This window comes from Culicoides brevitarsis, chromosome 3 (genome assembly GCF_036172545.1).
Source record: "Culicoides brevitarsis isolate CSIRO-B50_1 chromosome 3, AGI_CSIRO_Cbre_v1, whole genome shotgun sequence".
Taxonomy (NCBI): Eukaryota; Metazoa; Arthropoda; class Insecta; order Diptera; family Ceratopogonidae; genus Culicoides; species Culicoides brevitarsis.
The window spans coordinates 32584336-32612300 of NC_087087.1; the positions used below are offsets into that span (position 1 = coordinate 32584336).

Below are 27965 nucleotides of genomic sequence, written 5' to 3' on the forward strand. Positions count from 1 at the left end.
TTAAATTAAAAGAATTTTTTAAAAATTATGTTAAAATGAATAATTTTTAAAATATTAAAATTAAAAAAAAAATTAAAGAAAAATTAAAAATGAGCAAAATTCTTATCTCAAAGCATTTTAAAATAAAATTCTTAATTTTTTTTTTTTAATTTTTTATTTTAATTTTTTTAATTAAAAAAAGAAAAGAATTTTAACTTAAAATGCTCTGAGGTAAGATTTTACACATTTTTATTTTTTTTTTTATTAATTTATAAAAAAAATAAGAATTTTATAAAAATAATAATTCTCTTAATAATTCACAAATTAAAAAAAAAATATAATTATTTCAGTATTTTTACAGTAATTTTTGTCAATAATTTATTTTATTACGAAAAAATTTAAGAAAAAATAAATTTTCTTTGAATTTTCTATTTGATGGTTCTTCGTTGAAAATTTTAAAATATTAAAAAAAAAACGTAAAAAATACGTAAAAAAATACGTAAAAAATACGTAAAAATACGTAAAAAAAATATTTTTTTTTCGAATGTAGAATTATGTTAAAAATTGAAAAAAAAAATAAAAAATTTCAGTTTTCATAATTTTTACAAAATTTTTCGTATTTTTAATTTTTAAATGAGCAAAAAGTTTAAAAAATTTATTTAAAGTCAAAAATTCAAAAATATTTTTTTTTTTTAAATTTTACCTTTTTTTTCAAAATTTGAGACAATTTTATAAAAATTTAACGTTCTTGAGCCTTTTTCAAATTCAAAACTTGAAAATTTCATTAAAAAAATCAAAAATTTCATATTTTTCACTGTCAAATTTATTCTAAACTATCTAATACTATTCATTCATTTTGACTTAAATTCAGTTGACGCCTTATCTCAAAGAGCAAAACTGACATTGCTGAAGCCACATTTAAACTATCAACCTTTTGCACAATTGGAATCCGCACAATTGCCCCATTTCCAAGTTTTTGTGCTAAAATTTCCTCCAAAATAATCTTCGCTTCTTCACTAACGCCATGCGATTCGCCTCCCATCACAAGCACAAGATGTTTATTTCCTTCTTGCGACATGCTGAAATCGACTGAATAATAATCGAGCAACGGAAGCTTCTCATTATTCGATTCTTTGTCGGCGATGTAATAATTATAAGTGTCTGGCAGATGTTCCTCAACCTCATTCCATTCAACAGGTCCGATAATTTTCACGCTAAAATGCGTTCCTGACGAGCCTCGAATGCATTTCAAGTCCCATGGGTTTGTGCAGCCCTTTGTGAGAATAATTTGATCGGCGCCAGCAGCAGCAGCAACACGAATTATCGCTCCCATGTTGTTCGGTTCACGAATATTGTCCAAGATGATGGTCACGGGCATGACATCTGTCGGGCGTCGTCGCTTTTCGATGAGTTCGTTGAAGTTTGCCGGGAGATTAAAGATGCCTAAAATACCTGGCGTGGTAGTAAGTTGACTCCAAAGCTTCAAATTGTGATTCGCGACTTTGTATTTTTTGGCTTTTGAACGGAGAATTTCATTAGAAATCGGTTTAACTTGTTCAATTTTGCTGAAAATCAGGGTTTCGAGTTGAAGTCCCGCTTCAATGGCTTCTTGGATCAAACGACGTCCCTCGAGAACGAGTTTTCGTTCGGTTTTTTCTTGATGCTTCTTCGAAGTCACACTCATCATGATTTTATCGATTATTGGATCATCGCGTTCGAGTTTCAAATAATTTCCGATGTCAGGATCGTATCTTTCCTCAGGTGCTTTTTTCTCTTTTTTCGGCTGAGGAGGTCTGAAATTCTCTTTTTTAGGTTTTTTACCGCCCTTGGATATCTTGTCGATTTCATTCATGTCGAAAGGTGCATCTTTCTGAACAAAAGCTCGACTTCCTTTGAACTTCATTTTGGGAATTTCGACAGTTTTTGACTTTTTTGTGTGAAACATCCCGTGTTCGACTTCCTGCCATTGATGGATATCCGAAGGTTTTCTCGGTTTTTTGTCGGAAGCCGGCTCTTCTGAAGGCAGTTCAATGATTTCATGCTCTTTTGTGTCTTTGGCGAAACGAGGTGCGAGACATGTGACGCCAAAATGAAAGGATTTTACGGGATTTTGAGCGAAATTTGATGTTCGTGATGTGAAAAGTCCTTTGTGTGATTCGAAAATCTTAATAGTTTGTCGGATCAAGCGGTAATTCATCGTAAATTTGGTTTAATTTAGATTCAGACTCAGTTATTTTTATTGATAAACAAAGCATGTGTCAATTTTTGTAACACAGGCGACTTTCACATGTGCGACATTTGAATTTTAAAACGAAAAATCGTTAAAGTCGTTCCAATTTTTTTTTTGTTTTTGTCCCCTGCCCCATTTCAGAAGTCGAGAATCCAAAAAAGTGAAAAATTTCATCAAAATTTACCGTTTTTTGATCTTTTTCATATTTTGTCAAGAAACTTAATTTTTTTTTAAATATTTTCAAATTTCAAGAATTTTTTTTTATTGAAAAATGAAATTTAAGATGAATTTTCTACTCTAAAAATTTTTACACAAAAACATTTTTAAAATTTTTTCAAATAACATATTTTTCAAATTTAAAAAAAAAAAAAAAAATAAATAAATAAATTTTCAAAATTTTTTCAAAAAAAACATTTTTTTAAAAATTTTTTGAGTTATTTTTACGAAATTTTATTGTTTAAATTTTTAACTTGAAATACTTTGAACTCAATTTTAAATTATTAAATCTCAATGTAGATACCATAAATAACTAAAATATTCATTAATTACCAAAAATTGTTTAAATTTTGTCATTTTGTATGAAAAACTATTTCAAAACTTTTTTTTATTCCCCCCCTCCATTTTGAAAATTTTTTTTTTTTGGGACAAAAACATCGAAAAAAAATTTGGAACGGCCTAAATTAAATTTAATTTCGTAAATTTTAAGCTATTTAAAATTAATTGTTACATTGTGTTTCATTTAGAACACGCCGAAGATGCTTAAATATTTGATCAGAACCAAAATTAGTACAATTATCACCAAGCAAAAGTTGAATTTCCACGAACGAAGGGTTATGACTTGGAAACAACAATGTAACAAACTCGTATATCATTGCAGGTCAGTCAAGGGAACGTACATGACACCCATAAGCCTCTCTTTTGTCACTGTGCCATCAGCCTTTTTGTCGTACTGAAAGTAAAAAACAAAAATTTTAAAAAAATTTCCTTTAAAAAATAAAAAAAAAATATTTTTTTCAAATTTTAAAGGATTTTAGGCACTAAAAATGCTCTAAAATTATTTTTGGTTTCGTTAACTTGGGACTCTCAAACCGAAGTAAGGGTCCCTTCAGGATAAAATTAAAAAAGTTAAGTTTTAATCAAACAGTTTTTTTGTTTTCACATGAATCTCATACGAAATGTGACTCGTACTGTGTTAGCGAAATATAAGTAAAAAGGGGAAATTTTTACCTGTTCCAGATATTGTGTATCTCCGGCAGGACCAACAGGAACAATCAGTCTCCCTCCCGGTTTTAATTGATTTATAAGCTCTTGCGGTGTCTCAGGAGCTGCTGCTCCAACGTGAATTACGTCATACGGGGCTTTTTCCTTGTAGCCCAATCTTCCATCGCCTTCGATGATCATTCTACGAAAAAAAAAAATTAAAAATATTTTTTTTAAAGAAAATTTAATGAAATAATTTACACTTGTCCACTGTCGATTAACGAAGCATCATCTTGTCGAATATTATTAATTCCTAATTCAACAAGTTTTGGATGATGTTCAATCCCGACGACAATACCATTTTCTGGATTGGGAGCCTTGTCTTGATTCAAAAAACGTGCAAAAGCGGAAACGAGAAAGCCAGAGCCTGCTCCGACATCGAGTACTCTACAGCCTGTCTTTAAATGGTCTTTTAATAGTTCGAGAGCGTAGGCGTGCTAAAAAAAATTTTTTTTTAAATCCTTTCATAATGAAAATTTTAAGAATTTACCATATGAGGCGCGGAAATTGTTGCTGAATATCCTATTCGTTGCGGAGAATCGACATACGGATAAGCTGTTTGTGTGTAAAATCCTCTGTCGGTATTTGCAAGGGCATTGTAGACTACATCTGATTTAATGACACCGTACTCTGATTCGAATAAGAAAAACAATGAATTTTTTTTCATTTGAAAAGTTCTGAAGAAAATACCTCTCAGTTGATTACACAAATCGCGATTATTTGCACCTGTACTTCGCCAAGCCATGCAGAATCTTATAAAAGTTAAGAGTGCAGAATGTCTCGCAATGATGGAAATTTAATTGGAAAACTGTGAAAAATTTATCAAAACAAAGAAGGCGATTTTTTTGACGTTAATTCAATCCAATGTGAGACGAATGATAATGATAACTTTAGGGGGAAAGTAAATTTTTAACATAATGGGGAGGGTATTTAATTGAAAAATATCATTTAATTCTTGTTTTAAACTAATTATGTCTTTTGTTACGTTAATTTCTGTGATTTTTTAGCACTTTGCTGTTCTTATTGTTGAAATCCATTATATATTCTAAAATATATATAGGTGACCTAACAACATTTTTGGATATTTGACTTTTAATTTCACTTTCCTCATAAGCTGATAGGCTTTGAGCTGTTTTTTATAGTCTTAACGAAGATCGTTCTGCATAACGTTAGCGAAGATTCTGTGCTTGAAAGATGTTACATAGCTCTATTGGTTTTTTTTTGATGGAACCGTGGATGTTGACTACTTCAATGTTTCACAGTTTATGATACTTGGTTTGATTTTGAGGTTCAGAGTTTGAATTCAATTAACAACATGAAGCAGTAGATGAGCCCGAATAGAAAAAAAGTATATTCTCAGTAAAAGTAAGTTACTTGGTTCTTCAAATTCTTCAGTACATTCAGTGTATTCCGTCATTTATGGATAGTTCAATTCAAATAATTGATTTGACTTTTTCGATTTTTATCAATTTAGTTTTAAATTTATTTATTTTAGTTGGGCTTCCAAGTCTTAATTTGCATCAATTCTTCATTGTTGTGACGAAATAAAATTCTGCATAAAAACTTTCTTGACAATCCTCTTTGACTTTTCATGAAAAATGGTTTTATTAAATTTCATCAGAGAAAACTGCATGAAGATTCGAACAAATTATTTTGTGCTTCTTGAAAAAAATAGATTCGAATTAATTGATTTTTTCTTACTTAGAAAAAAAAATTGAATTTCTGATTAAACTCAAATATTTTCTTATATTTGTAAAGTGTTTTTTTGCTCTTTCTGCACTTCGTCGACCTGTTACTTAAAATGTAGTCTTAAACACTATTTATGAAGGCACAGTGTCAATTATAACTTACATTCGTCTCAAACGTTACTCCATCCTCGTCCGTTCCCTGTCACTATTTACAACAGAGAATGCAATTCAAATTCCTTTCTCCTACCTATTTTAACTAATTTATTAAAAAAATTAAAATAAATCGAATGTGATCAAAAAAGAGAGATTATGAACAACAGACATTATTGGAAAATACTCGTGCTATTAATAGCATTAACTTTACCCATGACAAATGGTAAGTTTCAGGTTTCACGTCTACTTTCTTCTTTCACCTTCGAGTCTTTCGTCACAGGAATCCTCCGTCGTTGTTACCAATGTCGATCACGGGGCGAATTAGGTAGTTGTAAGGACCCATTCAAGTACAATTCAACGGCTGTCGAAATGGAACACGGATTAACGCATGTCCCGTGTGCAAGTGGTTGGTGCGGAAAGGTCATTGAGGGAATCGATGGAGCTGATGGTACGTCTTTGAATTTTGTCTCCAAATTAATTTTTTTTAGTAAAAAATATTTTTTTTTTTATAGATTTTGATCAAGCAACTCAACGAATGTGTGTTCAAAGGTAAAAATTTTCACTAATTAATGAAGATTTTTCATATTTTTAATGAAAATAATTCTTGTAGAGGACCCAGCGATTCAGAAGACAGATGTGCCAATACAATCTACAACCATAAAAAGGTGTTCATGTGTTTCTGTCAAGGAGATTTGTGCAATTCTGGACCACGAATGCAAAATTCATGGCTAACAACGGTAGCAGCAACGACTTTTGCTCTAATAATAATGTCACTTCGTTAATCAAATGTTGTCTTTTCATCTTGATTTCTCATCGAAACCCCATTTTGGAGCTCATTTTTAAATTTTACTTAAATTTCATAGCCTAAAATGGGAAATGAAATGAACGGATTGGAGAAATTAGGCCAATACAATAATCAAAAATATTTTCAGTTACCTTCAGATATTCAATTTTTCTTAAAATTTTCCTATTTTAGGCCGCTCCAAATGAAAATTCAAAATAAAGTACGATGCCCCATTATAAAAGTCGAAAAATGGGGCAAAATAAAAAAAAAGTTAAAAATTTTACCGTTTTTTGTTATATTTTCAAAATTTTTCAAGGAAATTAATTTTTTTTTTAATTTTCAATTTTTAAAAATTTTTGTTTTGAAAATCATATTTTAACATGATTTTTCTTCTCTAAAAATATTGTTCATAAAATTACTGAATTCATTTTTAAAAATTTAATGAAATTTTTTTCTTAAAATTTTAATATTCTGAAATTTAATTTAAATTAGAAAAGTCAAAGAAAATAGTTAAAAAATCATCAAAAATTTAATTTAACACTTAAAAATTGTTAAAATTTTGTCATTTTGTATGAAAATAGTATTTCAAAACTTTTTTTTTTATTTTCAAAAATTTTGGATTTTATTTTTGATTTTCATTTGGAGCGGCCTAAAATTAAAAAAAGTTGAAATTTTGGCAAAAAATCTTTGAAAATTCTATAAAAAATCAATCTGAAGTTTCAAAAATCTATGAAATCGAAAACATTTTTGATAATTGTATCGGCCTTAATTTTTTTCAGCTTTTCTCAAATACAAATCCTTCATCGATGGCAACTCCCCCGACCTTTTTTTTACGAAATCATAAGATTTAATGCGAGATTTCACTCACAATCGACATGACACACCCAATTAAATGTTAAAAATTTAATAGAATGGGACACTCCTTATATTTTATTACACTGAAATATTATTATTAGGTACTTATCGAATGTGTTTCTACTCTAAAATTATTTAATACTCTTTAAATTTACTGCAACGTGTCCATATCGTGGTCCATATCTTGCATTTCCTCGTCCTCCGAGTGCTCATCGCGCTTACGTTTCGAGTAATTTTTCTTCGCCGACGACGGAGCTGTGGTACCTTCTTCGCCATGCACCAACGCGCTGCGATACTGAACAAGCGGCGACCAATCTTCGCTCTTACTCGACGGAATACCGCCTCCCGTTTGACGATCCAAGAAATTCAGGATAACTTTTTTGTCTTGCCGGAGCAATTTGTTCGTAAATTCATTCAGGATCTCCAAAAAGAGTAAACAGGGCGGCGGCGACGACGGATCTTCGTATTGTTCTTGCGGATAAGTCACGGCGAAGAGAATTCCCGCGCGATGTAACGAGGCAATAGCTTCTCGATTTTTGATTTGATCCAAACCGAAGGACAGAGCAAAGCGTTTTGCCAATTCTTTCATGTCCTGGAACTCTTGACAGTTTTTGGAGATGCGATTGGACCCTGTCATAACTTGAATTTCCTTAAAAACGTTCACCAGAGTCAGGCAAATCGTGAGAGCGCAATTAATTTTGTTGATTTCGCGCGCCTTGCCGAGCGTAGTTTTGATGATGTCGCCATAATCGTTGTAAAAACGCACATAATGTTTCAAAATGTCGGCAGCAGCGCTTGTTGGAACGATGTTGTAAATGACGAGTTTGCAGTAACTCGCTAAAAAGTTGCGTTTTTTGTGAAGTTCTTCGATTTTCGTTTCGTCGTGACCTTCTTCTTGTTGCACGCCGAATACTTGTTCCTGCACAAAACTATTCAAAATCCCGTATTGATGTTCGTCCGGTTTAAATACTAAACTACGAATTTGTTCGTTTCCATGGGTCACAAGTTGCTCCGAGAAGACAATCAACAAATCGCAAATTGAGATGTACGCTTCTTCCTTCACCGGAGTGCCTGTGTCGTCGGAAGTCATCAATTTGTTGCACATGTCGACATATTTGTGGAGCATTTCGTACAGTTGACTGACGAAACCGGGAGCTGAAGCAGTATCGCACGAATTTTCGATGTAATAAAGAGCCCAATTGATGCTGAAGAAGCACGCTTTGATGCAATAACACAACGCTTCTTCGGGAAATTGTCGATCTGGCGAGAAATTTCCTTGACTATCCTCGATATCTTGGAAAAGTGATGGAAATAAGTTCCATGCGTTGATGTCGTGTGCCGCAAAAAGGATTGCAACGCGTTTCAAACTGATGACAACATTGTATTTTTCCTCTTCATCCGGAATTTCTTCGCCTTCGATCAAGTTACGCCAATCGTCGATCGATTCCTTGTACTTGTTGACACACGTATCGATCAAATTCGAACGCGCCACGTCGCAAATCGTCGCAATTCCTGTTCCCTCAGTGCATAAATACCCCAAAGTCTTTGCACAAGTCTCCAAAACTTCCGTGGCGTGATGTCGTTGCATCGCCTGACTGATTTTCTCGAGTAATTCTTGAAGTTTTGACGTTTGTCGGGTGGTTGTGTAAATTTCGAGATCAAAATACTGCGGAATTGCGATCAAATTTGTCAGTTTGTCGACGTCGGCGATGTATTTCTCCAATAAACTCGGTAAATATTGGATGAAATGTTCCGTTAATTTTTGTTTGTCGTCTTGGACTTGCTTCATGTCTTTTGTGTTCATCGCGATTTTGCGTCCGCTGCCTCGACCGACCGGCGGTTCGCCTTTGGCGCATTGACGGATGGCGCTGACCATGATTTCAATGAGAGATGATTCCTGTTTGTCATCCAAGGGCTCTTCGGATGGGCCCGGTTCTTCCAAAAGTAAGTCAGTCATGCATTCCCAATCTTTTATCATGGGGTTGCTGTCCATGAAAGAGTCGACTAAGTAGGCGCCGTGCTCGTGTAACTCGGATTCGATGAAAAATTGAACGAGATCTCGGATGAGGGGGGTGTTTGGCAAACGTTTTTTGCCACGGCGGGTGTAAACTGTTGAAAAAAAATTTTTTTTATTAGAAAAATTTTAAATAAGACAAATATTTTCGATTTCATATTAGAAAAAATATTTTTAAAAATATTAAAAATTTATAAAAATAATTCTAAAAAATTAATAAATTTATAAAAACATTTTTTGTTTTAATATTTAAAATAAAAAAAAAAACAAAATATTTAATTTTTTTGTAATTTTTAAAAAAATATTTTTAATTTTAATTTTTACCGCATTTCGAAGAAAAAATTATCAGAGGGGCTCTAATTTATTATTTTTAATCATTTTTTAACTCAAAACTGCTAAAAAATTGAAACTGAAAAAAATTTTTTTCTTTGACATAGTTTTGTTTCAAAAACTAAATCAAGAGCAAAAAAACTGTGTCAAAAACTGTGTCAAAGCAATTTTTGTCAAATTTTGCTCCAAATGGATAAAAATTTATCAGGGGGCTCTAATTTAACATTTTTAATCATTTTTTAACTCAAAACTGCTAAAAAATTGAAACTGAAAAAAAATTTTTCCTTTGACATAGTTTTGTTTTAAAAACTAAATCAAGAGCAAAAAAACTGTGTCAAAAACTGTGTCAAAGCAATTTTTGTCAAATTTTGCTCCAAATGGATTGAAATTTGTCAGAGGGCTCTAATTTATCATTTTTAATCATTTTATAACTCAAAACTGCCAAAAAATTGAAACTGAAAAAAAATTTTTTCTTTGACATAGTTTTGTTTTAAAAACTAAATCAAGAGCAAAAAAACTGTGTCAAAAACTGTGTCAAAGCTATTTTTGTCAAATCTTGCTCCAAATGGATAGAAATTTGTCAGAGGGCTCTAATTTATCATTTTTAATCATTTTATAACTCAAAACTGCCAAAAAATTGAAACTGAAAAAAAATTTTTTCTTTGACATAGTTTTGTTTTAAAAACTAAATCAAGAGCAAAAAAACTGTGTCAAAAACTGTGTCAAAGCAATTTTTGTCAAATCTTGCTCCAAATGGATAAAAATTTATCAGAGGGCTCTAATTTATCATTTTTAATCATTTTTTAACTCAAAACTGCCAAAAAATTGAAACTGAAAAAAAATTTTTCCTTTGACATAGTTTTGTTTTAAAAACTAAATCAAGAACAAAAAAACTGTGTCAAAAACTGTGTCAAAGCAATTTTTGTCAAATCTTGCTCCAAATGGATAAAAATTTATCAGGGGGCTCTAATTTATCATTTTTAATCATTTTTTAACTCAAAACTGCCAAAAAATTGAAACTGAAAAAAAATTTTTCCTTTGACATAGTTTTGTTTTAAAAACTAAATCAAGAACAAAAAAACTGTGTCAAAAACTGTGTCAAAGCAATTTTTGTCAAATCTTGCTCCAAATGGATAAAAATTTATCAGGGGGCTCTAATTTATCATTTTTAATCATTTTTTAACTCAAAACTGCCAAAAAATTGAAACTGAAAAAAAATTTTTCCTTTGACATAGTTTTGTTTTAAAAACTAAATCAAGAGCAAAAAAACTGTGTCAAAAACTGTGTCAAAGCAATTTTTGTCAAATCTTGCTCCAAATGGATAAAAATTTATCAGGGGGCTCTAATTTATCATTTTTAATCATTTTTTAACTCAAAACTGCCAAAAAATTGAAACTGAAAAAAAATTTTTCCTTTGACATAGTTTTGTTTTAAAAACTAAATCAAGAGCAAAAAAACTGTGTCAAAAACTGTGTCAAAGCAATTTTTGTCAAATCTTGCTCCAAATGGATAAAAATTTGTCAGAGGGCTCTAATTTATCATTTTTAATCATTTTTAACTCAAAACTGCCAAAAAATTGAAACTGAAAAAAAATTTTTTCTTTGACATAGTTTTGTTTTAAAAAGTAAATCAAGAGCAAAAAAACTGTGTCAAAAACTGTGTCAAAGCAATTTTTGTCAAATCTTTCAAATGGATAAAAAAAAATTTCAAAACTGCTATAATGAAATCGAAAATATTTTTAATATAAATTTTTCAGTTCAAAACAATAATTTTTTACCTTCAGGAGCATCCGGATCCAACGCAAAAAGTCGATAATTTAAAAACTCCGCAGCTGCTTGAGCCACTCCGCGATGCGACGAGTAAACCAACTCATAAACAATTTCGCAATCCTTATCCGTTAAAATATCTTGATGTATTTTGAGGATATTCAGTACCAATTTCACTGCATGAACAGCAACTTCGAATTCTTTGTCCAATGTCATCGCAACAATGCGATCTTTGAATTTCGACGTGAAAAGTTCCAATTTTCCCTTTAATTGTTCATTTTCGTACAACGGAAGAAGAGCTTGCAAGCATCTGAGACGAACATCGCCAACTTTGTCGTGCAAAGTCCATCCAATGTACTTCAAGTACGAGTCATCCAAAAAGTTTTGTGAAAATTTTTCCATCCAAATTCCGATTTCGCTCATACAAATTGCCCGAATGTCTGGCAAGGTGTCACGATAACGATGAACAAAGACAGATTTGAACATGTAAGTCAACATGTTCTTGATTTCATCCATATTTTAATCGATTTTTCGCTGCGACGTTGCATGAAATTCGAGACGATTCCTTTGACATAGGAGCAAAAAAACTGTGTCAAAAACTGTGTCAATTTTTGTCAAATCTTGCTCCAAATGGATAAAAATTTATCAGGGGGCTCTAATTTATCATTTTTAATCATTTTATAACTCAAAACTGCCAAAAAAACTGTGTCAAAAAGTGTGTCAATTTTTGTCAAATCTTGTTCCAAATGGATAAAAATTTATCAGAGAGCTTTAATTTATCATTTTTAATCATTTTATAACTCAAAACTGCCAAAAAATTGAAACTGAAAAAATTTTTTTCCTTTGACATAGTTTTGTTTTGAAAACTAAATCAAGAACAAAAAAAAAACTGTGTCAAAGCAATTTTTGTCAAATCTTGCTCCAAATGGATAAAAATTTATCAGGGGGCTCTAATTTATCATTTTTAATCATTTTTTAACTCAAAACTGCTAAAAAATTGAAACTGAAAAAAAATTTTTCCTTTGACATAGTTTTGTTTTAAAAACTAAATCAAGAGCAAAAAAACTGTGTCAAAAACTGTGTCAAAGCTATTTTTGTCAAATCTTGCTCCAAATGGATAAAAATTTATCAGAGGGCTCTAATTTATCATTTTTAATCATTTTATAACTCAAAACTGCCAAAAAATTTAAACTGAAAAAAAATTTTTCCTTTGACATAGTTTTGTTTTGAAAACTAAATCAAGAGCAAAAAAACTGTATTAAAAATTTTTGTCAAATTTGCTCCAAAAATAAAAATTTATCAGGGGCTCTAATTTATCATTTTAAAAAATTTTTTAACTCAAAACTGCTAAAAAATTGAAACTGAAAAAAAATTTTTTTTTGACATAGTTTTGTTTTGAAAACTAAATCAAGAACAAAAAAACTGTGTCAAAAACTGTGTCAAAGCAATTTTTGTCAAATTTTGCTCCAAATGGATAAAAATTTGTCAGAGAGCTTTAATTTATCATTTTTTAACTCAAAACTGCTAAAAAATTGAAACTGAAAAAAATTTTTTCCTTTGACATAGTTTTGTTTTGAAAACTAAATCAAGAAAAAAAACTGTGTTTGTCAAAGCAATTTTTGTCAAATCTTGCTCCAAATGGATAAAAATTTTCAGGGGGCTCTAATTTATCATTTTTAATCATAACTCAAAACTGCTAAAAAATTTAAACTGAAAAAAAAATTTTTCCTTTGACATAGTTTTGTTTTAAAAACTAAATCAAGAGCAAAAAAAAAAAACTGTGTCAAAGCAATTTTTGTAAAATTTTGCTCCAAATTGATAAAAATTTATAAGAGGGCTCTAATTTATCATTTTTAATCATTTTTTAAAAAATGAAAAAAAAATTTTTCCTTTGACATATTTTAAAAACTAAATGTCAAAAACTGTGTCAAAGCAATTTTTGTTTTGCTCCAAATTAAAAATTTATCAGGGGGCTCTAATTTATCATTTTTAATCATTTTTTAACTCAAAACTGTTAAAAAATTGAAACTGAAAAAAAATTTTTTCTTTGACATAGTTTTGTTTTAAAAACTAAATCAAAAACTGCGTCAAAGCAATTTTTGTCAAATCTTGCTCCAAATGGATAAAAAATCAGAGGGCTCTAATTTATCATTTTTAATCATCAAAACTGCAAAAAATTCAAACTGTGTCAAAAACTGTGTCAAAGCAAAAAATGGATAAAAATTTATCAGGGGGCTCTAAAATTTTTAATCATTTTTTCAACTCAAAACTGCTAAAAAATTGAAACTGAAAAAAAAATTTTCCTTTGACATAGTTTTGTTTTAAAAACTAAATCAAGAGCAAAAAAACTGTGTCAAAAACTGTGTCAAAGCAATTTTTGTCAAATTTTGCTCCAAATGGATAAAAATTTATCAGAGGGCTCTAATTTATCTAAGAAATGATTTTTAACAAAAAAATTTAATTTTGTGTCAAAATTCTCGATTTTTAATATTTTTTACAAAATTTCTTAAAAAAAAAATTTATAATGAAATCGAAAATATTTTTAATATAAATTTTTCAGTTCAAAACAATAATTTTTTACCTTCAGGAGCATCCGGATCCAACGCAAAAAGACGATAATTTAAAAACTCTGCGGCTGCTTGAGCTACTCCGCGATGCGACGAGTAAACCAACTCATAAACAATTTCGCAATCCTTATCCGTTAAAAAAATTTTGAGGATATTCAAAAACCGCATAGCAAAATTCTTTGTCCAATCATCGCAAAAAAATTTTGAAAAAATTTTCCCTTTAAATTTTCGTACAACGGAAGAAAAAGCATTGAGACGAAATCGCCAACTTTGTCGTGCAAAGTCCATCCAATGTACTTCAAGTTCATCCAAGAAGTTTTTTTTTTCCAAAATCATACAAATTGCCCGAATGTCTGGCAAGGTGTCACGATAACGATGAACAAAGACAGATTTGAACATGTAAGTCAACATGTTCTTGATTTCATCCATATTTTCTTCGAGTTCGCTGCGACGTTGCATGAGAGATTCGAGACGATCGGATGCTCGTTCGTTGCGACCTAAAATTAAAAAAAAAATTAAAATTAAAAAAAATTAATAAAAATTTTTAATTAAATTTTTTAAAATAATTTTAATGAATTTTAACCCATTTTTATGAAAAAAAAATTTAATTAAAAAAAAATAAAAATCATTTTTCAAATTTTAGTCATAAAAATTTAAATTAAAAAATATTTTTTAAACTATTAAAAAAATTATTTTTTTTTAAATTAAAAAATTTAAATTTTTAAATAAAATCTTCAATTATGTAAAAATTTGATATAAATTCAAAAAATAAAAAAAAATAAAAAAATAAAAATCAAAAATATTTTAAAAATGTTAAATTTTAATTTTTTTAAATAAAAAAATTTTCAAAAATTTTAAATTTTTAAAAAAAAAAATTACTCCTAAAATAAATTTTCATTAAAAAAAAAAAATTTTTTTTTTTTAAAAACCTTTAAAAAAAATTAAAAAATAAGGTATTAAAAAATTTGTTAAAAAAAAAATATTAAAAATCCAAAAAAATTTTTATATTTTTTTTTTAATTAAAAAAAAATTTTTTTCAAATATTTAAGAAATTAAAAATTTTAAATTTTTTTTTTATGAAATTCTTAATTTTTCATATAAAAATAAAATTTTCTCACCTTTTGATCGTTCAGCTTCATATTGCCGCGATGCATTATCAAAATGAATGGAAACCATTAACGCGACATCGACAAGAGCCGTCATGAGTTTCATCGCTGCCAACGTTGCTGTGTGCCGAAAAGCTCTAACTTGCGAATCCGACAATCCCGTAAGCAACGAAATGACATTATCCATCAAAAACTGATCGTAAATTATCTCATTCTGGCATTTTCGTACGAGATTCTGAACAAAATCGCAAAAATTTGTCTTAAACTTCTTCCAAATGCCCGTCATGATGAGCGGATATTCGCCACTTTCCTCGTCAAATTCTTCCGTCATTTTCCGAATGATCGCTGTGTGTTCCATCGACGCTTGCATCTCGGGCGTAATTTTACCCTTACATCCGCTTGCGTTGATAAAAAATTGCATGAGAGCATTTAGAGCGGTGTCACGATCTCCTTTGTACGTGTCAATCCAGTCATCAACAATTGACGAGATGCTCGACTTCGAATGACGAATGATGTAAAATAAACTACTTTCATCTGTTGTGATTTCGCGTTCTTTGTCCGTGGCTGTTGCGGGTTCACGTTCTTCGCGTTCGGCACGCGGCGCTCTTGGTTCTCGCGGAGCACGAGGAGCTCGCGGTTGTTTCGGCGTTTTTGGTTGTTTGGGCGTCTTTGGAATCGCAACTCGTTTGTGCGACCCGAAAAAAATATCGTCGTCATCATCGTCGATAATTGGAGCTTTCAAAGGGACTCCGCCTCGCGCTCTTAAACGAGTCATCCTTTTGGGACCGCCAACGCCGCCGCTACTTTCGCCCATTTCTTCATCGTGATCGTCCGCAACACCAATTTCGGCGAGATGTTCTTGTATTTCTGGCGGCGGCTCATCATCCATTCGGATTCTTTTCCCTCCATGTCTGCGGTGCATCATTTTCTAAAAACAAACAAAAAATTAGAAATTTCATTTTTTATGAAAAAAATTAATTTTTTACGTGAAATCTGCACTTGTACGATATCGATTACAAATTTTTCCAAAGTTTAAAAGCGAAATTCCCAATTAAAATTCAATTTTTAACACAAAAAACGCAAAAATAAACAAAATTTTTGTTTTGATGCTTTATTTTGGAAATGAGACGAATGAAATTGATAAATCCCAGTTCACACAAACGTTTTTTCTGTAACCTGGGGCACATCAGCTGTTCGAGACGAATGAAATTGATAACCGAAACTCGCTTTCATGCTAATTCAAACCCAAAATTATGACAACCCAATGCACATTGTGATTTTTTGCCGTGCCCAGTTAGTAATTTATCGATTTCATTCGTCTCAAATTGCAGGATGAAAGTAAATTTGAAAGCAGTTCGAAAGCAGTTTTTTTAAAGAAGGAAAAATTTCGAAAAATTACTAAAATTAGTGAAATTCGTGCAATTTAAAAGCATATTTTCGTGGAATCGGGCAAATAAACAACTGGAAAAACGGTAGGTCATGAGTTTTTCGCGGAAAAACACGAGATTAGCGTGAAAAAAGGCGAGAACCTTGAACCTCTCGTCATTTTCGCTGTGTGTAGATCGCGTATTACGACGTAGAAGTTTCTTTGTTTCTGTTATGTGGATACATCTCTTATTATTTATCTTTCTACTACACTTTTTTTTTGCTTTTTGTGTGTCAATTGCCTTATTTCGACTAAATTTTCTTTATTTTTCCGTTCATTGTTTCCAACATTTTATTTTTTTGTTGTCGTCGTCGTGCAGTTGCCGAAACTGAGAAAATATCGAAAATTAATCGATTATAACATCTTAAAACACAAATTTGCAGCGAAGATGATACGATCGCACCAGCAGCAGCAGATAGGCGCGTTGCCCGACTGCCAGAAGGAACTGAAGAGCTGGAAGGACAAATTCGAGATGGATACGTTGAATCAGCTGGATTTGGTGCAATTTTTCCACACAATCAGTCCGTACTTTCTCACAATCGAGCCGAAAGACGACCCGAGCGACTTGGGTGAGTGAAAGCTTTTTTTTTTAATTTTTTTTTTCGTCAAGGTTAGGTGTCTCCGCGTCGTCTACGACACAACGTACACACGAAAAAAAATTTATAAATTTGTTTCTTTATTTATAGGTTGTTGTGCATTCGACGAAGCGGGTGCCAAGGCAGCGATTATCGATGTTCTCGAGGAACTAATTTGCGGCGACAATCCGCAACTGGTACTCGAAAAGATCAAAACGGAAGAAAATGTGCCCTCGGTATGCGGCAGAGTCTTCAAAAGTGGCGAACCTACGTACAGTTGTCGCGAATGCAGTAAGTTTTTTTGCATGATCTCATCGCATGATGACGCATTTTCACACGTTTTTTCTTCGAAGGCATGGATCCAACTTGCGTTTTGTGTGCGGGGTGCTTTGGAAAATCGACACATCGACATCACAAGTACAAGATGAGTACGAGTGGCGGCGGCGGATGTTGCGATTGCGGCGACCGGGAGGCTTGGAAACGCGATCCGTACTGCGAGGAACACAAATTGGGCTTGGAGAAGCAAGGCGATAGTAAAATAGTGACGGAACGGATGAAAAAAATTTGTTACATTGTCTTTCGGAGTATTTTGTCCTTTTGTACGAAATGTTTCCAAATGAAGGGAGAGAACCTGAACCCATCAGATTTTGACGGAGACATATTTTGTACAATTTTGTACAATGACGAAGTGCATACGTTCGATCAGGTCATCCAAACCCTCACGAACATCATTAAAAGCAACCAAAAGGAAGCCCTCGAGAACGTTACGGCAATCGATCGTGAAGGCAGAGCAGTTGTCAAATGCGCTACTTATGCCATTTGCAAGAAATTACAGCAAGAAATCGAACGAAAACCCGTGAGGACGTTAACAGCTAAAAATACTCCGTTAAAGGTCGATGTCTTGCACAAAGATGTCGTCGCTTGTCAATACGTCACGATGTATCTCCTATCGTGGTTTCAGGATTTCATGACGAAACATCAGGCGTTTCGGGCGATTTTTTATGAAATTGTAACGGAATCGGGAAATCCTTATTCCTTAAAGAATATTTTGCTAAATGACATTAATTTGTGGAAAGAAGCTCGTACGAGTTGGCATCGCCTCCTTATATCCGGCATGCTAATGGAATATGAGTACAAAAAAAAGTTGGCAGTGACTTTTACGCAAAAATACTCGCAACTCATGCAAGAATTCATCCGAGACGATCATTTCCACACATTTTCCATCGTTTCGTTGAGTGTTCAACTCTACACCGTGCCAACAGTCGCTCATCACTTAATCGCCGCGGAAGACGCTTTTTTCAAACTTCTCCATACTTTTCATACGGAAACGATTGAGAAACATGTGAAGAACCACGTGCTGCAATTTGAGAAGAACGCGTCGGGTCAAACGGTTTTCAAACGTGCCGTTTACATCCTGATCGATCTAAAATACCTCCTGAGCTTCAAACCGGATCAATGGACCCAAGAACTTCGGATGGGATTTTTGCATGGCGTTCAACAACTCATTAAATTCCTAAAAGTGATGCAAGGGATGGATGCTGTGACACGCCAAGTGGGTCAACATATGGAATATGAGCCAGAATGGGAGTCCGCGTTCACTCTTCACATCAAATTAGCGAATATCATAACTCTCGTGCTCGATTGGTGCTCCACGGATCAAGTTGTACTTGTCAAAGTGTATCGCATGGTGGTCGATGCCTTGCTGGAGAACAAATTTATTGTGTCGCAGACGAAAGCGGAGGTTCGGGAGCTTGCCGATCACAGTGCCAACTGTTTACAATACGATGTCTTATCGAAACCAGTTTCAATTCATTTGCCGTTAACACGTTTCTTGGCAGGACTTTATATTAACTTTGAGAAATTCGGTTTGGATTTCGATTCGGTTACGGGAAATGTCGAAAAACCGACCCCAGAAAGGATTATTGAGCCGGTTTTGTGTGCAAGAACGATGATTTCTCAAGTTTGCGCGGGAATGTGGCGTCGAAATGGATATTCGCTCTTGAATCAACTCTTTTTCTATCGGAATGTGCGATGTCGTGCCGAGATGTTGGACCGGGACATCATAATTTTGCAAATGGGAGCTTCCCTTATCGAAAGTAACGAGTTTCTTATTCATTTGTTGAACAAATTTAACTTACTGGCATGGGCTTCTCCCAATTACGAGCCAAGTACGAGTGGCGTCGAAGAGGATGGCGTTCGTCAAATCGCCAATATGATCGATGAGTTTTTGGAATTGCTCATAATTATCATCGGGGAGAGATATACGCCGGGAATAGGATGCGTTACGGAAGACGATCGTTTGCGGAAAGAAATTATTCAGCAGCTTTGTATTAAGCCGTATTTACATTCGGAGCTGATGAAGTCCCTGAGTGAAGATGCAAATGGCGAAACTGGCATGGAAAATGTCATTGATGATGTTGCGGTCTTTAAAAAACCATCGCAAGCCGAGAAAAAAGGAGTTTATGAACTGAAAGAGGAACATTATGAGAATTATAATATGTACTTTTATCACTATAGTAAGGAGGAAAAGTCAAAATCTGAGGAAGCGCAACGCAAAAGGAAACAAGATAAGAATGAACTGGTTTGTTGTCCGCCGCCAAAGTTACCAAAACTTACGCAGTCTTTCAGGTGAGGGATTTTAATTGAAAAATTTTTTAAAAAAATATTAAAAAATTTCTTTTTTTTTAGTATGATCACAAATATGCTACAATGCGATGTTATGCTTCAATGTATGCAAACTGTGCTTAAGCGAGCGTTGGATTTAACAGCTATCACTTTTCTTGAAAGTCATTTAGCGAAGGTAAATATTGAAGATTATTTTTAAAATTTATTTTAACCTTTTTTTTTTTGCTCAATTTTTTTTTCATTTCATTTTGATATTCAAAGATATTAAAAAATTTTTTTTCAAAATATTTTTTTTACAAATTTTTTACTTGAATTACTCTGAATTTCAATTAATTTAACTTAAAATTTCATTTAAATTTTTATTAATTTTAAATTTATTTTTTATCAATTTTAAATTAAAATTTTTAACTGAAATTTTATTAATTTTTTTGAATCAAATTTTTATTAATTTTAAATTATTTTTTTTTTATAATTTTGAACTGAAATTTTATTAATTTTTTTGAATCAAATTTTTATTAATTTTAAATTTTTTTATAAAATTTTTTTAATTTTTTTTTGAACTGAAATTTTATTAATTTTTTTGAATCAAATTTTTATTAATTTTAAATTAATTTTTTTTTTATAATTTTGAACTGAAATTTTATTAATTTTTTTGAATAAAATTTTTATTAATTTTTAATTAATTTTTTTTTATAATTTTGAACTGAAATTTTATTAATTTTTTTGAATCAAATTTTATTAAATAAAATTTTGAATGAAATTTTATTAATTTTTTTATCAAATTTTTATTAATTTTAAATTAATTTTTTTTTATAATTTTGAACTGAAATTTTATTAAATTTTTTGAATCAAATTTTTATTAATTTTAAATTATTTTTTTCTTATAATTTTGAACTGAAATTTTACTAAATTTTTTGAATCAAATTTCTATTAATTTTAAACTATTTTTTTTTAATTTTAATTTATTTTTTTAAATTTTGTTTGAAAATAAATTTTAAAAATTAAAAAAAAAAATTAAATTTTATTTTTTTTTCAAATATTTATAGACTCTTCATTTGATGGGATACGCATTACAAGAAGAAGAATCCGGAAACTATCCTTTCCTCCTGTTCCTTGAACGTTCGTCAAATTGGGGCTTACTTCCTTTGTTAGAAGAATTAGCAAAGAGTCCAAGAGTAAGTTTTCAATTTTTTTTTCTTCAAAAATCAAATTTTTAATTTTCCAATTTTTTTTAAAGGTTGAATCACAACGCGACTTGATCGTTTGGGTCATCAAAAAGTTCAAAGAACTCAAACAACGCAAAACCGACGAAGAAATGCAACCAGAGCCCGAAACGGAAACCATGCAATCCGAGTCGCAACAAACCGCAGCAATTGCTGAACAAGCGCAAAAAGAAGAACGCGCCCGTCTCGCCGCAAAACGTCGCGCCCAAATTTTAGCTCAAATGGCAAATGCGCAAAAAACCTTCATGGAAGGCAATGCCGAGTTGTTCAAGGAAGCAAATGACGACGCCAATATGCGAGCAAGTACCTCATCTGCTGGCGCCATGGATTGGCAAGATGACGAAGGAACGTCGACAGAAGAGATTAAAGTCGAAAATTGCTGCTTAGGCCCGAACCGGAAAATTGTCCGTTTAGAAGATAAGGAATACACGTGCATCTTATGTTCAGAAGACGCGGTTGTAAGTCGTTACGGACCCTCAATGGTATATCCGGCATTCATCCAGAAGAGCAGTGTGTTGTCTCGTTACCAGAAAACCAGTGACGGGGTCTTGCAATATCTCGAAACAACGATTCATCCATCGCCGCATACAAGCACATGCGGGCACGTCATGCACATTTACTGTTTCAAGCAATATTTCGAGAATGAAAAGTCCAAGGAAAGTCGTCGCCCGTACCGAAATCGAACTCCGGTGCTATTCGACGTCGACAAAAACGAATTTTTGTGTCCTCTGTGTCGCTTTTTGTCGAATTCCGTGTTGCCCCTTGTCCCGGCATTGCCGACTTTGAGTGAAGGACCGAGCGATTTGAAGAAGGCACTCGATTCTCTGGACTTTAATACATGGCTCGAGCTCATGGATGACTTTACGGCACAACTTCCGTTGGAATATCCGCTCGAAGGGGACTTCAAGAAGGAAGTACAACGCACATGCAACGAACTCTACGAAAGCAAATTCGTCAAAGTTGTCAATGAAAAGTTCAATTTGAACATCGAAATCGAGAAAAGTGGTCCCGAAAAACACTTGAACGCCATTTTTGGCGAAACCACAGAACAAAACGTGAATAATTTCGTGAACGCTATAAAGACAATTTCGCCGTATCATGCCCCAGCACCGGGAATCGAGCAATTTTTGGTGACTTGGCTTTCGTGCGGTTACACAATTGAATCTCTCGAAATGCTTCTGCGTGCCACAGATAAGCCACTGAAGGGAGAAATGTCAATTCGTTACACTTCATGCTTGTCGGGACTTGTGCGCATCTCCGGCATCATTTGCGCCAACAATACTCGTTCAAATATCGAAATGATCTCACACTTGAAGTCCGTTTACGATATTTTACTGGCACGAAAATCGGCTTGTGTGCTTGAATGGGACCTCTTTGGCATGATGGTGATGTTAATTTTTTCGACGCGATCCGTACTTGGAGCGGGATTCGGCGAAGCAAGTATCCCCAAGGGAGAACGAGTTGATCATTCGATCGTTAAAGCGATTTTTTTGGCGACAATTTTGCGAATTCTCATCACGTACGAGCCAAATACGGAAATGGACACCTTCATGGATGACGATACAGAACCCGCGGTACCAGAAAATGAGAAACTTTTGTCGTTTTATAACAATTACAACATCTACTTGGATGACAACGTCGAAAATCGACCAAATATCAGCACGAAAACGCTAATCGAACAAATAAAGTTGCAATGTCACACGTTCCTGCGATGCTCGTGTCTCCTGTTCAATTTCATGACCGACGTGGAGTTGCCCGACGAATTGCAATATCTTGGCGGCGACACGTTCGAAGTGATGACCTCGTACTTGGGCCTTTCATCTGATGTCACTTCATACTTCGACGATGCGGTTTGCGTTAATTTCATCAAGCGACTCGCGGATCATCCAGACATCAAAGAGTTTAAGAAAAAAATTTCCGATCGTCGCACGGATGAAATTATCCCAATTGTGTCGCCTGTGACGCCCATCCGACAGTTGATAACGCTCCCCGATGACTACATTGACGTCATTAACAGTGTTTCGGTCTTTTCGTGTCCAAACTACGAAAAAGAAGAAAGTCGCAATCCGACAATGTGTTTGGTTTGCGGCGAAATTTTGTGCTCCCAAACGTACTGTTGTCAAAAGGAGCTGCTCGTGCAAGATGCCATTCGGAAAGACAAGCAAGAAGTTCAACCCGTGGGCGCATGTACCTATCACATGCATTCGTGCGGTGCGGGAATCGGAATTTTCCTCAAGATTCGAGAAGCGGAAATTTTGTTGTTGGGTCCCAATAAGGGATGTTATATCTCAGCGCCGTATTTAGACGACTACGGAGAGACGGATCAAGGCCTGAGACGAGGAAATCCCCTGCACTTGTGTCAAGATCGCTACAAGAAACTTCACTTGATGTGGCTGAGTCACGGAATTCACGAGGAAATTGTGCGACGTACCGAATCCGGGCAAATTCAGTTTGCAACGCAATGGCAAAATTTCTAACCGATCCAACCAAAAAGGACTTTTAAATGTGTTTCGTTTTGTTTTTTCTCAGATGAAAATATCTCTCTTTGTGATATAAATTCTTCGCAACTCTCTAAATTACACTTAGCCAAAATTCAATTGTGTTAAATACGTAAAAAAACAAAAAAAAAAATAATAGATCGATTTATAATCTTATCCAAGTTTAATAATTACCTGTCTAATTACCTAGCTACTATTACTGATAAGCAAATGGCTGGAATGTGTCTTTCGAATTCACAACTTAGAGAAAAAAAAATGTCTCTGCTGATGGAGATTTTAACTGTAAATATGTTTGAGTAGGATTTAATGAACAAAAAATGAAATAAATAAAAAAAATTGAAAAAAATTATTTGAAATGATTTTTTTTTGTTATTCTTTAGAAAATTAATTCAGAAAAAATTTATTTGCGAAGATTTTCAACCAACTTTTGATGGGTTTCAAAGCTAAAATTTAATAAATATTCATTCTAAAGTTGATTTTCATTGAAATCTGATCGATTTTTGATCAAATAAAAAAAAGCTAAAATTTAATACGATTTTATTATATGATCGATTTTTGATCATAAAATAAAAAAAAGCGATTTTATCAAAAGCAAAAATCGTACTTTTTTTCTCAAGTCAATTTTCAACCAACTTTTGATGGGTTTCAAAGCTAAAATTTAATAAATATTCATTCTAAAGTTGATTTTCATTGATATCTGATCGATTTTTGACGAAATAAAAAAAAGTACGATTTTATCATATGAGGAGCAAAAATCGTACTTTTTTTCTCAAGTCAATTTTAAACCAACTTTTGATGGGTTTCAAAGCTAAAATTTAATAAATATTCATTCTAAAGTTGATTTTCATTGATATCTGATCGATTTTTGATCAAATAAAAAAAAGTACGATTTTATCATATGAGGAGCAAAAATCGTAATTTTTTTCTCAAGTCAATTTTCAACCAACTTTTGATGGGTTTCAAAGCTAAAATTTAATAAATATTCATTCTAAAGTTGATTTCCATTGATATCTGATCGATTTTTGATCAAATAAAAAAAAGTACGATTTTATCGTATGAGGAGCAAAAATCGTACTTTTTTTCTCAAGTCAATTTTCAACCAACTTTTGATGGGTTTCAAAGCTAAAATTTAATAAATATTCATTCTAAAGTTGATTTCCATTGATATCTGATCGATTTTTGATGAAATAAAAAAAAGTACGATTTTATCATATGAGGAGCAAAAATCGTACTTTTTTTCTCAAGTCAATTTTCAACCAACTTTTGATGGGTTTCAAAGCTAAAATTTAATAAATATTCATTCTAAAGTTGATTTTCATTGATATCTGATCGATTTTTGATCAAATAAAAAAAAGTACGATTTTATCATATGAGGAGCAAAAATCGTACTTTTTTTCTCAAGTCAATTTTCAACCAACTTTTGATGGGTTTCAAAGCTAAAATTTAATAAATATTCATTCTAAAGTTGATTTCCATTGATATCTGATCGATTTTTGTTGAAATAAAAAAAAGTACGATTTTAAATGAGGAGCAAAAAAAAGTACGATTCTAAAGTTTCATTGATTAAATAAAAAAAAGTACGATTTTATCATATGAGGAGCAAAAATCGTACTTTTTTTCTCAAGTCAATTTTCAACCAACTTTTGATGGGTTTCAAAGCTAAAATTTAATAAATATTCATTCTAAAGTTGATTTTCATTGATATCTGATCGATTTTTGATGAAATAAAAAAAAGTACGATTTTATCATATGAGGAGCAAAAATCGTACTTTTTTTCTCAAGTCAATTTTCAACCAACTTTTGATGGGTTTCAAAGCTAAAATTTAATAAATATTCATTCTAAAGTTGATTTCCATTGATATCTGATCGATTTTTGATGAAATAAAAAAAAGTACGATTTTACCATATGAGGAGCAAAAATCGTACTTTTTTTCTCAAGTCAATTTTCAACCAACTTTTGATGGGTTTCAAAGCTAAAATTTAATAAATATTCATTCTAAAGTTGATTTTCATTGATATCTGATCGATTTTTGATCAAATAAAAAAAAGTACGACTTTATCATATGAGGAGCAAAAATCGTACTTTTTTTCTCAAGTCAATTTTCAACCAACTTTTGATGGGTTTCAAAGCTAAAATTTAATAAATATTCATTCTAAAGTTGATTTCCATTGATATCTGATCGATTTTTGATGAAATAAAAAAAAGTACGATTTTATCATATGAGGAGCAAAAATCGTACTTTTTTTCTCAAGTCAATTTTCAACCAACTTTTGATGGGTTTCAAAGCTAAAATTTAATAAATATTCATTCTAAAGTTGATTTTCATTGATATCTGATCGATTTTTGATCAAATAAAAAAAAGTACGATTTTATCATATGAGGAGCAAAAATCGTACTTTTTTTCTCAAGTCAATTTTCAACCAACTTTTGATGGGTTTCAAAGCTAAAATTTAATAAATATTCATTCTAAAGTTGATTTTCATTGATATCTGATCGATTTTTGATCAAATAAAAAAAAGTACGATTTTATCATATGAGGAGCAAAAATCGTACTTTTTTTCTAAAGTCAATTTTCAACCAACTTTTGATGGGTTTCAAAGCTAAAATTTAATAAATATTCATTCTAAAGTTGATTTTCATTGATATCTGATCGATTTTTGACGAAATAAAAAAAAGTACGATTTTATCATATGAGGAGCAAAAATCGTACTTTTTTTCTCAAGTCAATTTTCAACCAACTTTTGATGGGTTTCAAAGCTAAAATTTAATAAATATGCATTCTAAAGTTGATTTCCATTGATATCTGATCGATTTTTGACGAAATAAAAAAAAGCCGATTTTATCATATGAGGAGCAAAAATCGTACTTTTTTTGTCAAGTCAATTTTCAACCAACTTTTGATGGGTTTCAAAGCTAAAATTTAATAAATATTCATTCTAAAGTTGATTTCCATTGATATCTGATCGATTTTTGACGAAATAAAAAAAAGTACGATTTTATCATATGAGGAGCAAAAATCGTACTTTTTTTCTCAAGTCAATTTTCAACCAACTTATGATGGGTTTCAAAGCTAAAATTTAATAAATATTCATTCTAAAGTTGATTTTCATTGATATCTGATCGATTTTTGACGAAATAAAAAAAAGTACGATTTTTACATATGAGGAGCAAAAATCGTACTTTTTTTCTCAAGTCAATTTTCAACCAACTTTTGATGGGTTTCAAAGCTAAAATTTAATAAATATTCATTCTAAAGTTGATTTTCATTGATATCTGATCGATTTTTGACGAAATAAAAAAAAGTACGATTTTATCATATGAGGAGCAAAAATCGTACTTTTTTTCTCAAGTCAATTTTCAACCAACTTTTGATGGGTTTCAAAGCTAAAATTTAATAAATATTCATTCTAAAGTTGATTTTCATTGATATCTGATCGATTTTTGACGAAATAAAAAAAAGTACGATTTTATCATATGAGGAGCAAAAATCGTACTTTTTTTCTCAAGTCAATTTTCAACCAACTTTTGATGGGTTTCAAAGCTAAAATTTAATAAATATTCATTCTAAAGTTGATTTTCATTGATATCTGATCGATTTTTGACGAAATAAAAAAAAGTACGATTTTATCATATGAGGAGCAAAAATCGTACTTTTTTTCTCAAGTCAATTTTCAACCAACTTTTGATGGGTTTCAAAGCTAAAATTTAATAAATATTCATTCTAAAGTCGATTTTCATTGCTATTTGATCGATTTTTGATGAAATAAAAAAAAGTACGATTTTCGTACTTTTCGTACAAAAATCGTACTTTTTTTCTCAAGTCAATTTTCAACCAACTTTTGATGGGTTTCAAAGCTAAAATTTAATAAATATTCATTCTAAAGTTGATTTTCATTGATATCTGATCGATTTTTGACGAAATAAAAAAAAGTACGATTTTATCATATGAGGAGCAAAAATCGTACTTTTTTTCTCAAGTCAATTTTCAACCAACTTTTGATGGGTTTCAAAGCTAAAATTTAATAAATATTCATTCTAAAGTTGATTTCCATTGCTATCTGATCGATTTTTGACGAAATAAAAAAAAGTACGATTTTATCATATGAGGAGCAAAAATCGTACTTTTTTTCTCAAGTCAATTTTCAACCAACTTATGATGGGTTTCAAAGCTAAAATTTAATAAATATTCATTCTAAAGTTGATTTCCATTGCTATCTGATCGATTTTTGACGAAATAAAAAAAAGTACGATTTTATCATATGAGGAGCAAAAATCGTACTTTTTTTATCAAGTCAATTTTCAACCAACTTTTGATGGGTTTCAAAGCTAAAATTTAATAAATATTCATTCTAAAGTCGATTTCCATTGCTATCTGATCGATTTTTGACGAAATAAAAAAAAGTACGATTTTATCATATGAGGAGCAAAAATCGTACTTTTTTTCTCAAGTCAATTTTCAACCAACTTTTGATGGGTTTCAAAGCTAAAATTTAATAAATATTCATTCTAAAGTTGATTTCCATTGCTATCTGATCGATTTTTGACGAAATAAAAAAATGTACGATTTTATCATGTGAGGAGCAAAAATCGTACTTTTTTTCTCAAGTCAATTTTCAACCAACTTTTGATGGGTTTCAAAGCTAAAATTTAATAAATATTCATTCTAAAGTCGATTTCCATTGCTATCTGATCGATTTTTGATGAAATAAAAAAAAGTACGATTTTATCATATGAGGAGCAAAAATCGTACTTTTTTTCTCAAGTCAATTTTCAACCAACTTTTGATGGGTTTCAAAGCTAAAATTTAATAAATATTCATTCTAAAGTCGATTTCCATTGCTATCTGATCGATTTTTGATGAAATAAAAAAAAGTACGATTTTATC

The 27965-nt window shown here is 31.6% G+C and overlaps 5 protein-coding genes across 6 annotated transcripts; 2 read left to right on the top strand and 3 right to left on the bottom strand.

Moving 5' to 3' along the window:
* Positions 1-758: 758 nt before the first annotated feature.
* Positions 759-2776, bottom strand: LOC134834766 (rRNA methyltransferase 3, mitochondrial). Its single transcript, XM_063849540.1, has 2 exons — positions 2759-2776; positions 759-2336 (listed from the first exon to the last, which is right to left on the bottom strand). Exon 2 carries the CDS (start codon positions 2174-2176, stop codon positions 827-829), a length of 1350 nt encoding a protein of 449 aa, XP_063705610.1. The 5' UTR covers positions 2177-2336; positions 2759-2776; the 3' UTR covers positions 759-826.
* Positions 2774-4307, bottom strand: LOC134834767 (protein-L-isoaspartate(D-aspartate) O-methyltransferase). Its single transcript, XM_063849541.1, has 5 exons — positions 4160-4307; positions 3960-4099; positions 3671-3906; positions 3437-3611; positions 2774-3158 (listed from the first exon to the last, which is right to left on the bottom strand). Exons 1-5 carry the CDS (start codon positions 4212-4214, stop codon positions 3078-3080), a joined length of 687 nt encoding a protein of 228 aa, XP_063705611.1. The 5' UTR covers positions 4215-4307; the 3' UTR covers positions 2774-3077.
* A 1057-nt stretch (positions 4308-5364) lies between these two features.
* LOC134835028 (uncharacterized) lies at positions 5365-6209 on the top strand. Its single transcript, XM_063849879.1, has 4 exons — positions 5365-5533; positions 5591-5758; positions 5823-5859; positions 5921-6209. Exons 1-4 carry the CDS (start codon positions 5467-5469, stop codon positions 6090-6092), a joined length of 444 nt encoding a protein of 147 aa, XP_063705949.1. The 5' UTR covers positions 5365-5466; the 3' UTR covers positions 6093-6209.
* An 800-nt stretch (positions 6210-7009) lies between these two features.
* LOC134833630 (cohesin subunit SA-1) lies at positions 7010-15852 on the bottom strand. Its single transcript, XM_063848014.1, has 5 exons — positions 15719-15852; positions 14745-15660; positions 14038-14123; positions 11071-11557; positions 7010-9058 (listed from the first exon to the last, which is right to left on the bottom strand). The coding sequence occupies exons 2-5, from the start codon at positions 15655-15657 to the stop codon at positions 7101-7103; spliced, it is 3444 nt and encodes a 1147-aa protein (XP_063704084.1). The 5' UTR covers positions 15658-15660; positions 15719-15852; the 3' UTR covers positions 7010-7100.
* A 218-nt stretch (positions 15853-16070) lies between these two features.
* LOC134835990 (E3 ubiquitin-protein ligase UBR1) lies at positions 16071-23406 on the top strand. 2 transcript variants are annotated; one of them, XM_063851076.1, is made up of 7 exons: positions 16071-16204; positions 16478-16727; positions 16845-17024; positions 17087-19361; positions 19422-19533; positions 20405-20533; positions 20596-23406. In XM_063851076.1, the coding sequence occupies exons 2-7, from the start codon at positions 16547-16549 to the stop codon at positions 23056-23058; spliced, it is 5340 nt and encodes a 1779-aa protein (XP_063707146.1). In that variant the 5' UTR covers positions 16071-16204; positions 16478-16546; the 3' UTR covers positions 23059-23406. The 2 variants fall into 2 exon arrangements, with proteins under 2 accessions (XP_063707146.1, XP_063707148.1); XM_063851078.1 differs by having other exon boundaries at positions 16075-16204; positions 16542-16727.
* Positions 23407-27965: the final 4559 nt, after the last annotated feature.

Coding starts and splice junctions, on each gene's coding strand:
- LOC134834766 (XM_063849540.1), bottom strand. CDS start 2,176: ATGAATTACCGCTTGATCCGACAAACTATTAAGATTTTCGAATCACAC.
- LOC134834767 (XM_063849541.1), bottom strand. CDS start 4,214: ATGGCTTGGCGAAGTACAGGTGCAAATAATCGCGATTTGTGTAATCAA. Junction 3,907..3,959: donor CAATTTCCGCGCCTCATATG/GTAAATTCTTAA, acceptor AATTTTTTTTAG/CACGCCTACGCTCTCGAACT. Junction 3,159..3,436: donor ATACACAATATCTGGAACAG/GTAAAAATTTCC, acceptor TTTTACTTTCAG/TACGACAAAAAGGCTGATGG.
- LOC134835028 (XM_063849879.1), top strand. CDS start 5,467: ATGAACAACAGACATTATTGGAAAATACTCGTGCTATTAATAGCATTA. Junction 5,759..5,822: donor GGGAATCGATGGAGCTGATG/GTACGTCTTTGA, acceptor TTTTTTTTATAG/ATTTTGATCAAGCAACTCAA. Junction 5,860..5,920: donor CAACGAATGTGTGTTCAAAG/GTAAAAATTTTC, acceptor TAATTCTTGTAG/AGGACCCAGCGATTCAGAAG.
- LOC134833630 (XM_063848014.1), bottom strand. CDS start 15,657: ATGATGCACCGCAGACATGGAGGGAAAAGAATCCGAATGGATGATGAG. Junction 14,124..14,744: donor TGAAGCTGAACGATCAAAAG/GTGAGAAAATTT, acceptor TTTTAATTTTAG/GTCGCAACGAACGAGCATCC. Junction 9,059..11,070: donor GGATCCGGATGCTCCTGAAG/GTAAAAAATTAT, acceptor TTTTTTCAACAG/TTTACACCCGCCGTGGCAAA.
- LOC134835990 (XM_063851076.1), top strand. CDS start 16,547: ATGATACGATCGCACCAGCAGCAGCAGATAGGCGCGTTGCCCGACTGC. Junction 16,728..16,844: donor AGACGACCCGAGCGACTTGG/GTGAGTGAAAGC, acceptor CTTTATTTATAG/GTTGTTGTGCATTCGACGAA. Junction 17,025..17,086: donor GTACAGTTGTCGCGAATGCA/GTAAGTTTTTTT, acceptor TTTTCTTCGAAG/GCATGGATCCAACTTGCGTT.